Here is a 13,068-nt window from a genome sequence, read left to right as displayed (position 1 = left end):
GCTCAGGGTGCTCCTCACACACAGCCTGAGTCAGGAAAACTCCTGCTCTCAGAGGAGAAATTCCTGGAAATAAACTCCCAGCATGTTTCACAGAGCAGTGACACTCTGACAAATGGCACCCCAGACAATTACAGTCTGGGAAACAAAACACACAAGGGATGATCCTGCTAATGGACTTCAAACCAGACAGGCAAAGATGTGCAGCAGTGTCACACTGATGGCAGCAGTGTCAGGGAATAAAAATGAGAACAAGAGCCAGAGCTGGCACACTGTAAAGCAGTTCCCTTGCTGGGGATTAAATATGATCCCAAAATTCAGATCTTCCTGTTACTGTGAACACGTACAGCCCAAGAAACTGATTCTTCTTTACACATGAGAGAGCCATGGAATTATACTTCTGTCAAAACTGTAATTCAGTCAGTACAAATTAACAAAAAAAAAACATAAAAAATTCTTCTGCCAGGTGTCCTGTGAAGTAGAACATTTCTCCTGGCTTTCTGTGTCCTTGTGGGGAAGAAAAGGGGATGGAAGTTTGATTGGCTTACTGTAATTATAATTCTGGAAGAACATCTACTTTGCTAATATTCCCACTCTGCAGCCTGTTGTATAAGCAATATGATATTATTTGATTCCATGACTCCAGAGCTGCTTTTCAGGTAAGGATTTGAGAGCCCAGCCCCAGCAGCTGCTCCCTGTGTGAGCCTTACCTGCCTGGCCTCGAGGGCAAACACGTTGAGAGCTGCACTGTGAGGTGCCACTGAGACATAATCACTGTCATTGAACATCTCCCAGAGGATGTTCATGCTCCCCAGGGAGTGCACAATGTCACTGATATCCGACTCTGGGGACAGAAAACAACATGGAATCATTCAAGACCTTCAGGATCATCCAATCCAGTCACCCCCAAGGCATGTCTTTAAATCCCTCCTCATCACCAGCCTGCAGGATTTGACACAGAATTATCAATGCACAGCTCAAAAGGTGCTGGTTTCTACTGCCTGGGCTCCTGCTGGGCACTTTTAAAACATCCTCAGTTGAAACAAAAAGGAATTTTCCCAGATGTTTTACAGCAGGATTTTAATGGTGATTTATCTCAATGTTTCTGGCCACTTCTTTCACCTGAATCATCTTCTGACACAGCAAGAACAAGGTGGTGGAGGTGGGAGGAGGATCTCCAAACCAAACCCCATGGCACAGACTGACAATTTATCACCCCTGGGCACTTGGAAACTCTTCATCTGGGTTAATTCCAAGGAGAAAGTTCATTCCCAAGCCCAAGAGCTGGGAGGAGGAGAGGAGTGGAGAAGGAGCTGCTGCCCTACCTGTGGAGTTCTGCAGCAGCAGCCGACTCCTGTACTTGTGAGAGCTCTCCCCAGGCTTCAGCAGGTACAGATCTGGGGAGAGTCTGATGGCAGCCACAGCATTTTTGATGATGTGATGTATGAAAAACAACAAAATCTGAACTACAAGGAAAATGAGGAAAAGCAACAACCTGAAAGAAATAAGATTGGGGTTTATTACAACTCAGTGAAAGCCAACCCAGCTTTCTGTTCATGCTGATAAAAAACCATCTCCCTTACCCCCCAAAAACCCATTTATTAGCAGAAATTACATCTCCATACTCGCTATTTTTAAAATGTAACTATGGGGGGAATTGAAGGACAGGATGTGCTTTCTCTGGTGTCCCTCAGACAGGTCTGGGGACACACAAAGCCCCAGTACTCACATAACTCTGACACACTTGTTCTCCCGTTTCAGACTGAGGAAATGCACTTTGGCTATGGTGGAAACCTGCTTCTTCCACAGGGCTGAGTTGCTCATGGCTGGTGCCTTGGCCTCAGACAGCACCAGCAGGCTCTGCTCCATGTCATCCAGGGATTTGGTGTCCATCTCATCCTGAGCTTGCTGGGAGTGGAACACGCTGTAATCTGAGAGAGGGCAGAGAAATACAGGGAACTGATGCTCTGAGAGAGCTGGGAAATGGGAGAGCAGCTGGAGCCAGGGGCCAGAGACTCCTTGTTCTTGCTGTTGTAGAAGTCACCTCACCCCTCCCATGGATCCCATCCCATCCCATCCCATGGATCCCATCCCATTCCATCCCATGGATCCCATTCCATCCCATGGATCCCATCCCATCCCTCAGTTTAACCCCAAGGTCAGTGACTCTGATCCAGCCCAACCACACACATGGCACACAATTAAAGCTGATTCAGCAGAAATAAAGCAGCATTTCCTTGGGAAATCCTGCTGTTTTAAATCATGAATCAACAAGGCTGAAGAAGAGCTTTGAGATCCTTGAGTCCAGCTGTGGCACCAAGGGCCACCTCCATTCCATGAACACAGAGACTCCAGCCCCATCCAGCCCCAGTCACCCCTGGGATTGATGATTCAAAAGTTTGCCACCAAAAGGTGCAGCTCTGCCCCAGTTTCATACCCCTGGCCTGTGACTGCACCTGCATGACCCAGCACCTGCAGATCCTGCTGCTAAATCCTCTTAAACCCACACAGGAACCCTGTGCAGCAGGGCAGTCTAATTAGGGAGTAATTTCCATACCAGTCACTACAGAGTACATATATTTACTCACACTAATAATTCTGGATCACACAGAAAGCTCTAGAACAATTAAAACAGCTCAAACCATTCAAAACTGACATCAAAAAACCCAACTGACTCATTCTGAAGCAGTATTAAGCAGTCTCAACTTTTCATTTGGACAGAAAGTCAATTTAAAGTGACACAAGCTGAGCTGTTTCAGCCCTAAATGCAGCTACTGTTCACACAAAAGGCTGAAAATTAATTTTATCCTGCCCATTTATAATTTCTTGAAAGTAAACTCCATTAGGAAAATAAAGGGCATTTTAAAAGGCAAGTAAACTGTGAAGCCAAGCAGTCAGATGTGAGCTGGCTGGATGAAAAATTAAGAAGTAAAACTGACAGAACTGGAATTAAAGCTGTGTAGTTGGAATAGAAGTGTGTAATACCACATGGTGAAAAATTTAGAATTTAAGGCTTTAGAATATAGTAATATATATATAAAGCAAGATGGAGGTTTTAGGGCAGAGATTTGTCCTTCTTCTTCATGGGTTTAATTGGATAGAAAAATCCACACTGAGGGATGGTTGATTATTGGGTTAAAAGTAAAAATAATTTAGGTGTCATTTCTTAATTGGATAGCTGGTCCTTAAAAGGCCTTGCAGAGAAAGAGATATGTCTCCATTTTTAGTTTGTAAGCTTGAGGTGCTGCAGAACTCAGAGTTTGTGGGACTGTAATACAGATAAGAATTAATAAACATCTGAGTCTGAACAAGAAATACCATCCTGAGCTTTTAATCCCCACCCTGGCAGAAAAAGAAGATTAAAACACAACAGAGGGGAACAGCCCTGGTCCTTCCCACCTGCTTGATCAATCTCTGCCTCCACTTCCAGCTTCAGGTACACGTCCTCCAGCGTGGTCATGGACACCCCATAGGTGATGACCCCCAGGTGGGAATGGGTGTCCAGGTCAGAGAACAAACCTGGGGACAGAGGCAGCTCTGAAACTCTGCTCCAGCACTTCCAAAATTCCTTCAGGCACATCACACCCACCCCCAAACCCTCCTGAGAACCAGCAGGGATGTGGGAATAGCAAATAAATCAGAAGGCACAGGTGGTGGTTTGAGAACCAAGGTGGGATAGGCTGCTTTTAGCATTAAATTTCAGTCTCTGTGGTCAGGAAATGTGGTTTTGCTGGAGTTGTGGTGCTTCTAAAAACTGTCTCAGCATCCTGAAGCTCCTGGGCTCAAAGTTTCCTCAGGGCAGGTTCAAGGTGACCTCTCCTGGAAAAATCATCCCCAGGACAACTTGTCTAAATCCCTGCACAAGGATCTTAGAAATAAAACCACTGAGCCATTTTATATCTGTGAAAATACATACTTATATATATATATATATATATATATATTAAAAAGAATTCCCAGAGAGCTTGAAGACCAAATGAGGTTCAGAGTGGGAGAACTTAACAGCACCTTGGGGTGGAAAATGTCACTGGGTTTTTGTCAATCCTGTGAAATAAGGACTTTAAAAAATAGGAGCTTCAGTGCCAAGGTGAGGCTGAAGGGAAATTCAAATATATCAAATGGGAGGAGCACTGGGATATTTGACCACACTCCTCAACCCTCCACAACTTCTCCTGTCCCAGTTGTGCTCCCTGAAATAGTTTGGGGGAATTTATTCCGTCTCAGCCTTTTAGCAAAGTGCATCCAGTGGCAAAGCACATAAATCATTAACTCCAATACAACAGGGAAAAAACAACATTTCTGGAATACCAGCTGCATGTTCCCATCAATATTGATGCTCCCTTGGCTTCCCACACCGTGCAGAGGGTGCTGGTTTATTCCATTTATTTCTGGGAGGCCATAAGGAGCCCTGCCCAATTATCCTCAGATAATTGCTGCCACCTAGTGAGATCCTCCCCTCTGCTCCCTCTCTCCATGGAATTTCAGGGCTTTTTGCAGTTCACAACAGGGGTTTGTAGGGTTTTTTGTAAGATTTCTGTAGGTTTTTTGTAGGATTTCTGTAGATTTGGGACTTTCCTGCTTCTTGCTGCAGGCCAGCCCTGCTCCTTGGAGCCCTGTGCAAGAGGATGCTTTCACAAAGCTCCACAAATTCCTGCAAAACTCCACAAATTCCTGCAAAACTCCATAAAAACTTACAAAACCCTACAAATACCTGCCAAAACCCCGCAAATAACTAAAAAACCCCACAAATAAATGCAAAACCCCCCAAATACCTGCAGAACTCCACAAATCCCTTCAAAACCCCACAAATAATAAATGCAAAACCTCACCAAACCCCACAAATATCTTCAAAACGCCACAAATACCTGCAAAACCCCACAAATTCCTGCAAAACCCCACAAATACCTACAAAACTCCACAAATAAAGGCAAAACCCCACAAAAATGGCAAAACCCCACAAAAAAATGGCAAAACCCCACAAATAAAGGCAAAAGCCCACAAAAAATGGCAAAACCCCATAAATAATGGCAAAACCCCACAAAAAATGGCAAAACCCCACAAAGAAAGGCAAAACCCCACAAAAAATGGCAAAACCCCACAAATAAAGGCAAAACCCCACAAATAAATGGCAAAACCCCACAAATAAATGGCAAAACCCCACAAAAAATGGCAAAACCCCACAAATCCCTGCCAAACCCCACAAATCCCCACAAAAAATGGCAAAACCCCACAAAAAATGGCAAAACCCCACAAATAAAGGCAAAACCCCACAAATAAAGGCAAAACCCCACAAATAAAGGCAAAACCCCACAAATAAATGGCAAAACCCCACAAATAAAAAAATGGCAAAACCCCACAAAAAATGGCAAAACCCCACAAAAAATGGCAAAACCCCACAAATAAATGGCAAAACCCCACAAAAAATGGCAAAACCCCACAAAACCCCACAAAAAATGGCAAAACCCCACAAAAAATGGCAAAACCCCACAAATAAAGGCAAAACCCCACAAAACCCCACAAAAAATGGCAGAAGCCCAGAAATGGCCCGCGGCTACCTGGGAACTTGTCCATGTCCCTGAGGGGCAGGCTGTAGACCAGCTGCTCGGGGTTGTGCTGCAGCAGGCCGGCCGAGGGCACGTGCTGCCGGATCAGCGCCGTGGTGGCCTCCGTGTGGCAGTAGGCATCGATGTGCATGCTGGGAACAGGGCGGGGATTGGGGTCTGGGGCTGAGGGGGTTTGGGGCTGAGGGCTTTGGGTCTGAGGGGTTTGGGGCTGAGGGGTTTGGGGGCTGAGGGGGTTTGGGGCTGAGGGGGTTTGGGGGGTGAGGGGTTTGGGCTCTGAGGGGTTTGGGCTCTGAGGGGTTTGGGGGCTGAGGGGTTTGGAGCTGAGGTGGTTTGGGGCTGAGGGGTTTGGGCTCTGAGGGGTTTGGGCTCTGAGGGGTTTGGGGTCTGAGGGGTTTGGGGTCTGAGGGAATGCTGGGAACAGCAGGGCTGGATCTGAGGGGGTTTGGGTTCTGAGGGGGAAACAGCAGGGGTGGGTCTGAGGGGTTTGGGGGCTGAGAGGGTTTGGGCTCTGAGGGAATGCTGGGAACAGCAGGGATTGGGGTCTGAGGGGTTTGGGGTTTGGCTGGGAACAGCAGGGTTGGGTCTGAGGGGTTTGGGGTTTGAGAGGGAATGCTGGGAACAGCAGGGATTGGGGTCTGAGGGGTTTGGGGTCTGAGGGAATGCTGGGAAACAGCAGGGATGGGTCTGAGGGGTTTGGGGTCTAAAGGCCTTTGGGGTCTGAGGGGGGTTTGGGGTTTGAGGGGGTTTGGGGTCTGACAGGGCTTGGGGTTTGGCTGGGAACAGCCGGGATGGGGTCAGAGAGGGTTTGGGGTCTGAGAGGGTTTGGGGTTTGGCTGGGAAACAGCAGGGATTGGGGTCTGAAGGGGTTTGGGGTTTGAGGGCATGCTGAGAAACAGCAGGGATTGGGATCTGAGGGGGTTTGGGGTTTGACTGAATGCTGAAAAACCAGCAGGATTTGGGGTTTGACAGGATTTGGGGTTTGAGGGAATGCTGAAGTGCAGCAGGATTTGGGGTTTGAGGGCAGGATGAAAACACAGCAGGGTTTGGGGTTTGAGAGGATTTGGGGTTTGAGGGCAGGATGAACACACAGGGTTACCTGAGGCGGTAGCCAATGCCCCACTTGCTCTTGAGGAACAGGGAGGAGCCGAGGCACTTGAGCATCCCCTGGGAAATCACAGCTTTGCGATCTGCAAAGGCAGCAGGGCCCCTCTGAAAATCCAGATTTCATCCCAAAGCCCCCCTGCATCCCACAGCAAGGGCACCCCCGTGTTCTGGTTTAGGGGAAATTTAGGAGGGAACTTTTAAATGGGGTTTATTTGTTAATTGGTTTGGGGAAATTTTTGGAGAGAAGTGGGAAAAAACCTGTTTGTTTAATAGGTTTGTTTTTAGTCCCTCTAGCACTGGGAAATGTTGTGGCTCAGGCCAGGCCTGGTGAGCTACAGGTGTGAGCTCTTGGTGATTTTTTGGGTTTTTAGTTCAGAGCAGGGGTGGGGGAAGAAGAAGAAGGAAGAAAGAAGAAAGAAGACGAAGAAGAAAGAAGACGAAGACGAAGAACAAGAAGACGAAGACGAAGACGAAGACGAAGACGAAGACGAAGAAGAAGAAGAAGAAGAAGAAGAAGAAGAAGAAGAAGAAGAAGAAGAACAAGAAGAAGAACAAGAAGAACAAGAAGAACAAGAAGAAGAACAAGAAGTAGAAGAACAAGAAGAACAAGAAGAAGAAGAAGAACAAGAAGAAGAAGAAGAAGAAGAAGAAGAAGAACAAGAAGAAGAACAAGAAGAAGAAGAAGAACAAGAAGAACAAGAACAAGAAGAAGAACAAGAAGAAGAACAAGAAGAAGAAGAAGAACAAGAAGAAGAACAAGAAGAAGAACAAGAACAAGAAGAAGAACAAGAACAAGAAGAAGAACAAGAAGAAGAACAAGAAGAAGAACAAGAAGAAGAACAAGAAGAAGAACAAGAAGAACAAGAAGAAGAAGAACAAGAAGAAGAAGAACAAGAAGAAGAACAAGAAGAAGAACAAGAACAAGAACAAGAAGAAGAACAAGAAGAAGAACAAGAAGAAGAACAAGAAGAAGAACAAGAAGAAGAACAAGAAGAACAAGAAGTAGAAGAAGAAGAACAAGAAGAAGAAGAAGAAGAAGAACAAGAAGAACAAGAAGAAGAACAAGAAGAACAAGAAGAACAAGAACAAGAACAAGAACAAGAACAACAACAAGAACAACAACAACAACAACAAGAACAACAAGAAGAAGAAGAACAACAAGAAGAAGGTGAAGAACTACTCTAGTTTAGGGAGTTTCTCTGCTTCAGCTAGCCAGAAAAAGTAACTAAAAGCAAGGAAGAGCTCTCTCCTGCTGTCCACTGCACACAACCCAGTCTGTGTGAAGGATGTGGGGGAGCAAGGGCAGTCTCTGGTAACAAACTCTGCACTTTTTCTCTCCCCCTTCACTCCTGGAACCAGCCTGAAAGCTGCAGCACTCAACATCCACCATCACCAGGACAGTTTGGGGATATACAGTCACCCCAGGGCAGCCAGGGCTGGGGAGCAGGCAGGCTGGGCTGGCTCACCTGCCAGGATGTCAGCCTCGTCCATGAAGTGGGTGCTGAACACGGTCACTCCCGTGGCTTTCCTGCTTCTCAGCAGGTTCCAGACGATGTGGCGCGAGCAGGGATCCATCCCCGCCGTGGGCTCGTCCAGCAGCAGAACCTGGGCACGACCAGCAGGGCTTTACAGAGCCCTGAGCTCAGAAATCCCTCCCCAGCACAGCCAGGAGGGTTTGTCTGCAACCTGCCAGGTATTCCTCTGAAACTGGGAACATCCCACACTAACAAGCTTTTGTCACTGTGCTTTGAATAAATCCATCTCCTGTTGTGGCAAACAGAAAAATCCTCTAATGAATTAATGCCACAGCTTGTTTTATTCTGGTTCCAACAGAATTGTGTGGTAGAATCATAATTTAGCCATTGATTCACTTTTTCTGCTGAAGGTTAAATGCACACACCTGCTGTTAAACCCCCAGGAACTGTCACACTCATCATTTTTAACCACAGATCTCCAAGCAGTCCCCATCCTCACAGGCCAGAAATGACAGAGCTGTAACACAAAAGAGCTCTCTGGCTCTGCTCCTGCTCATGGGTGGCTTTGGAAGAAAAGCATCCAACAATTTCACTGCTGGGGATAAATGCTACCTGCCAGAAATGACACACAAAACTTTGCCACGTGATCTATTTGCCAAAGAGATCAAACCCAAAGCTGCTGCCACTACCTGAGCCTCAAGCACAAAGGTTGAGAGATTGATATGATTGTAATTAAATTATAAATGAAGATAAAAAGTGGCTCAAAGGAACAATTTCTGTATTTTGCACACTAGCTGGTTTTGACAAGAGAGACCAAGCCTTCCATGGATCAGCAACACCAAGCTGGGAATAATTCCAGCCCTCTCACCTTGGGGTTCCCAAGAACAGCAACTCCCACTGACAGCCTCCTCTTCTGCCCCCCACTCAGTTTTTTGGCTTGATTGTCCCTGATGGGCTGCATCTCCAAATCCAGCAACACCTTCTGCACCTTGAAAACACAAGAAGCACATTTATTGTTTAAAAAAAAAAGAACTATTAATTTTTAAAACTAGAATATTAACAATTAACACTCAAATTAGCTGCTGCTGTTTCCCAGTGTGTTCTGTGAACTGCACAACCTATACACAAAGTTTAATGGTAATTGGACCTAAATACCAGATTTAAAATATTTAATGGGCAATTTAATCTTAGGAAAAATTAGAGGTTTATCCTTGCCTAAATATGTCTGTGCCTCTTTGTGCATTGTACCACAAATCAGTATTTCCCTGCAAAAGGAAAACCCTGCAGGGATATTTTGATTTACAGGTTAAAAATGAACACTTAAGACAACAGCCGTGGCCAGGTGAGTTACCTCCTGTATCAAATCGTTCTGGGGGATGCCCTTGATGGCAGCAAAGATGGAGAGGTTCTCCTCCACAGTCAGGATGTCGAAGTGGATGTCGGCCTGGGGACACACCCCCGCGATCTGCCGCACCTCCAGCATCTCCTCGATCTCAGACACTCTGTGCCCGTAGACAGACACAAACCCTGCAAGGAACCAGCACCAAATCATGGAATGGGCTGGGTTGGGGTGGGCCTAAAGCTCAGCTCATTCCCACCCCTGCCGTGGGCTGGGAACTCTCCTCTGGAAATGGAATCAGCAGAGAGAATTTCACAGCCCTGCATGGACAGGACTGCAAGGGGCTCTTTCAGACTTCACCCAGAGAAAATGGGGTGCAAGCTGGGACCAGCACCAAGGGCGTCAGGCCAGGGTGGGCAGCAGGGATCCCCCAGTGCTGGAGTCACTGAGTCAGGGGTCTCTCTTAATCCTTCAGAGAGAAATCAGAGTGCAGGGATTGAATTAAAGCCTTTGGATGGGTTGAAGTATATTAAGCCACTCACACATAAAGCAGACATTTAAATAAGTCAGTAATTTTAGGGTGAGTTCTAATGCTTTTAGTAAGTGAAAGGTTCCAAATGCCAGAGTAGCAGAGCAAGTTCTAGTGAAGGTTGAAAACACACTGATATCTTCAGCAGAGGCTCCAGGCCCACAGTTGTAGACAGTGCTTAGACATAATAGAGCTATAGTAAGAATATTGCTGACATTTCTTAGATAGAACAAGATAGAGTGTATGTGTAGTTCTATAGGTAACCTGGTGTGCTAAGAAACCAGAATTCTAATAGGTTGAGGAGTGGTGGTCTGAGCTTGTGTCTCAGCTTGTTGGAAAAATCCTATATAAGAGTTTGTATTGGGGAGAGTTGGTGATTTTAGCCATGTGGCTTTTAGCCACTTGCTTTTAGCCATTCTGGCTTCTAGCCATTCACTTATTGCCACTGCTTCTGCCATTGCTTTTTGCTATTGCCTTCTGAGGCTGATGTGGTTTGTAATAAATAACCTTTTTAACTATTAGCTGCTTTGCTCATTTAAGATAACCCAGTGAAACAGGAGCCAAGAGCTCTGGAGCAGGTGCCACAGAGCAGCAGAGGTGCTGCAGCCCCGCACTCACCGTCAGAGGGAGGGCACAGCCCGCACAGGATGTTCATCAGCGTCGTCTTGCCGGTGCCACTGTGCCCCAGCAGCGCCGTGATCTGCCCCTCGTAGATGTCAAAGGACAAATCTGCTCCAGGGCACAGCAAGAGCAGGGTCAGGGGGGATCCTGGCTCCCCAGCCTCAATCCAGATGCTCACATCTGGGGTTGCATTCACTCTCTGCCTGGGGGACACCCCATGGCCAGGCTGGGATGGTCCCACCCATTGGGGTGGCCACGTCTCAAAGGGACCCAGGGGAAGGAGGTGACACCACCAGGGAGGTGGGGCAGGGGAGGGGACATCACTACAGGGCAGAGGAGGAGCTGGGAGTGATGCCAGCAGGCATTCCTGAGGGATGAAGGGCTCATTTTAGACACCACTGTGAGAGAGGACACACACAAGCATATCTGGCATTTGTGCTCCAGGGCCCCACCCCTCCAACAGAAACCAAACCCAGCCTGAACTGACACACAAAAATCACTCAGCTACTCAGCTACTGCTCCTCTGCATCCCACGAGCAGCTAAAAAGCTGAAATGTTCTTACTTCTCAGAGCCTCCACGGTTTCTCCCTTTTTCCTGAATGTTTTCTGAACACAGCTGATCCTGAAAGAAGACAGATCATGGCATCAACTATCTCAGCACCTTTACATGGCATTTGGAGACATCAACACTCAGCAACAAGCACAAGCCAACCAGAGTGTCACCAGCTGTGTTAAAAACCCATCAAGGCAAGTCAAGAGACTGGACAGCTTCTCCCAAAACTTTGCTCATCTCCATTCTGGCATCAGAAAGTTTTTCCTGGTCCCCTTCTGAGGTATTTCCTGTGATGATAATCTGAATTATTTCAAATCTGAGTCTCTTTCACATGGTGCAACAATGCACTAGAGGCTTCCCAAGAGAGGAAAGGGAACTTCTTCTCCCCAGCTATTCCCCAGCAGCTGCTCAACACAACAGAAACTCCACAGACACGAGATGGAAAAGAGGTGTCAGCAGAATGGACTCCAAAGATGTGATTCCTGACAGCCCTTGATCAAAATCAGGTAAAAGGAAGCCGAGAGAGAAGTAAAAACCTTCCTCTCCAGCCCTGCTGTTCTTCCAAAGGAAAAGAACAACCAGTTTATCTGGAGGCACCAAACCAAGAATGGATTTTGGAAGCCTCATCATTCTGAAAATGAGATGGTGAGTGGATTATGGAGGGCGAGTAATGGGGAACAGAATGAGTATGAAAGAAAATAAAACCTGCACATGGGAAGATGACAAGACTGTGTGAAAATGCTGGAGCTGGTGGAGGGATAATGTGGAAAGAGTCCTGGGTGGATGAATAATGCAACAACAGCCATGATGTTCTCATGGGAACATCAGGATTAAAACTGGACTCCTGAACCTGTGGCAGATGCCCAAAGAGATGTGGGTGCTGTGGGCAACACAAAACTCCTGCTGCTCACCAAACTCAAATATTTGGGATTAGTAAAGCCAGCCAGGAGTGGAGATGCAGAGTTCCCCATCTCCCATGAGGACACACCACTGGGAAATGAGGAAACAAGGGCTAAAAGGACATTGGGAACAACAGCTCAGGAACCCCAAACAGCACAGGACAGCAAGACAAGAGGTGACACAAAGCACAGCACGGAAGGTGACAGTGTGGACACCATTCCCCTGTTTTCTTCAGATCTTGTAGGTGGCAGCTGAGCAAAACCACCATGAAATTCCCCTCTGGTCTAGGAGAACACCACAGCCTTCCCATGAACCCAGAATTCTGGTTTTTCCCCTCAAATGTGCACTCCCAGGAGCTGAACCCTCCCATTCCAACATCTGTAACCAACATCTGCAGCTGCTCACAGCCTCAGTGAGAAACCAAGGAATGGAAAAGCAGCAGGGCTGGGCAGGGGAACTCAGCCCACACCAAAGCCTCTCCCCAAGGATTTATTCTGATCCACAGCCCTGAGGATGGGGATATGGGGATTCTCTGTGGAGGGCTCTGGTTTGAAGAGCCAAGGTTGGTTCTCAACCTGCCCTGAAAATTCAGGTGAGCTGTTCAGCCCCAGGCAGGGCAGGGGCTCTACCTGATGGCCTCCTTGCCCTGGAACTCTGCAGGCACAGGCTCCACAATCTCACTGAAGCTCAGGCTGCCATTGATGCTGCTCTCATAGAGCTCCTTGTAGTTTTTCCTGTGCTTTGACCAGAAGGAGGGCTTCATGAAGAAGAAGGGCGTGCGCCGCAGCCCAAACTCCCCTGGGGGAAAAGCAATAAAGGGAATTAATTCCAACCACAAACATCCCTCAGCTCTGGGCTCTCAGCTCCTCCTGCAGCCAGCCCACACCTCTGCTCCTGAGCAATTCCATCAGCCAAATTCCCAGATTCCCTTTGCCCACTGCTGGCAGCTCCACTTTTGCTGAGTATTTAAATAAATGTGCCAATCT

General features: G+C 47.1%; 1 protein-coding gene across 2 annotated transcripts in view; it reads right to left on the bottom strand.

The window, feature by feature from the left end:
- Positions 1 to 13,068, bottom strand: part of ABCA5 (ATP binding cassette subfamily A member 5) — a 37,418-nt gene that overhangs the window by 12,191 nt on the left and 12,159 nt on the right. For both annotated transcript variants that reach the window (XM_056506108.1, XM_056506109.1), the window contains exons 11-22: positions 12,712 to 12,880; positions 11,193 to 11,251; positions 10,627 to 10,737; positions 9,492 to 9,667; positions 9,009 to 9,128; positions 8,132 to 8,270; positions 6,658 to 6,748; positions 5,553 to 5,692; positions 3,397 to 3,516; positions 1,727 to 1,928; positions 1,323 to 1,492; positions 708 to 841 (exon numbers count right to left, since the gene is read on the bottom strand). In XM_056506108.1, the coding sequence (XP_056362083.1) occupies positions 708 to 841; positions 1,323 to 1,492; positions 1,727 to 1,928; positions 3,397 to 3,516; positions 5,553 to 5,692; positions 6,658 to 6,748; positions 8,132 to 8,270; positions 9,009 to 9,128; positions 9,492 to 9,667; positions 10,627 to 10,737; positions 11,193 to 11,251; positions 12,712 to 12,880 (1,631 nt within the window). The remainder of the gene's footprint in view (positions 1 to 707; positions 842 to 1,322; positions 1,493 to 1,726; positions 1,929 to 3,396; positions 3,517 to 5,552; positions 5,693 to 6,657; positions 6,749 to 8,131; positions 8,271 to 9,008; positions 9,129 to 9,491; positions 9,668 to 10,626; positions 10,738 to 11,192; positions 11,252 to 12,711; positions 12,881 to 13,068) is intronic.

The sequence above is a fragment of the Oenanthe melanoleuca genome, chromosome 18 (genome assembly GCF_029582105.1).
Source record: "Oenanthe melanoleuca isolate GR-GAL-2019-014 chromosome 18, OMel1.0, whole genome shotgun sequence".
Lineage (NCBI taxonomy): Eukaryota > Metazoa > Chordata > Aves > Passeriformes > Muscicapidae > Oenanthe > Oenanthe melanoleuca.
The sequence above is the reverse complement of the archived record's forward strand: the minus strand, read 5'-3'. Positions and strand labels throughout refer to the sequence as shown.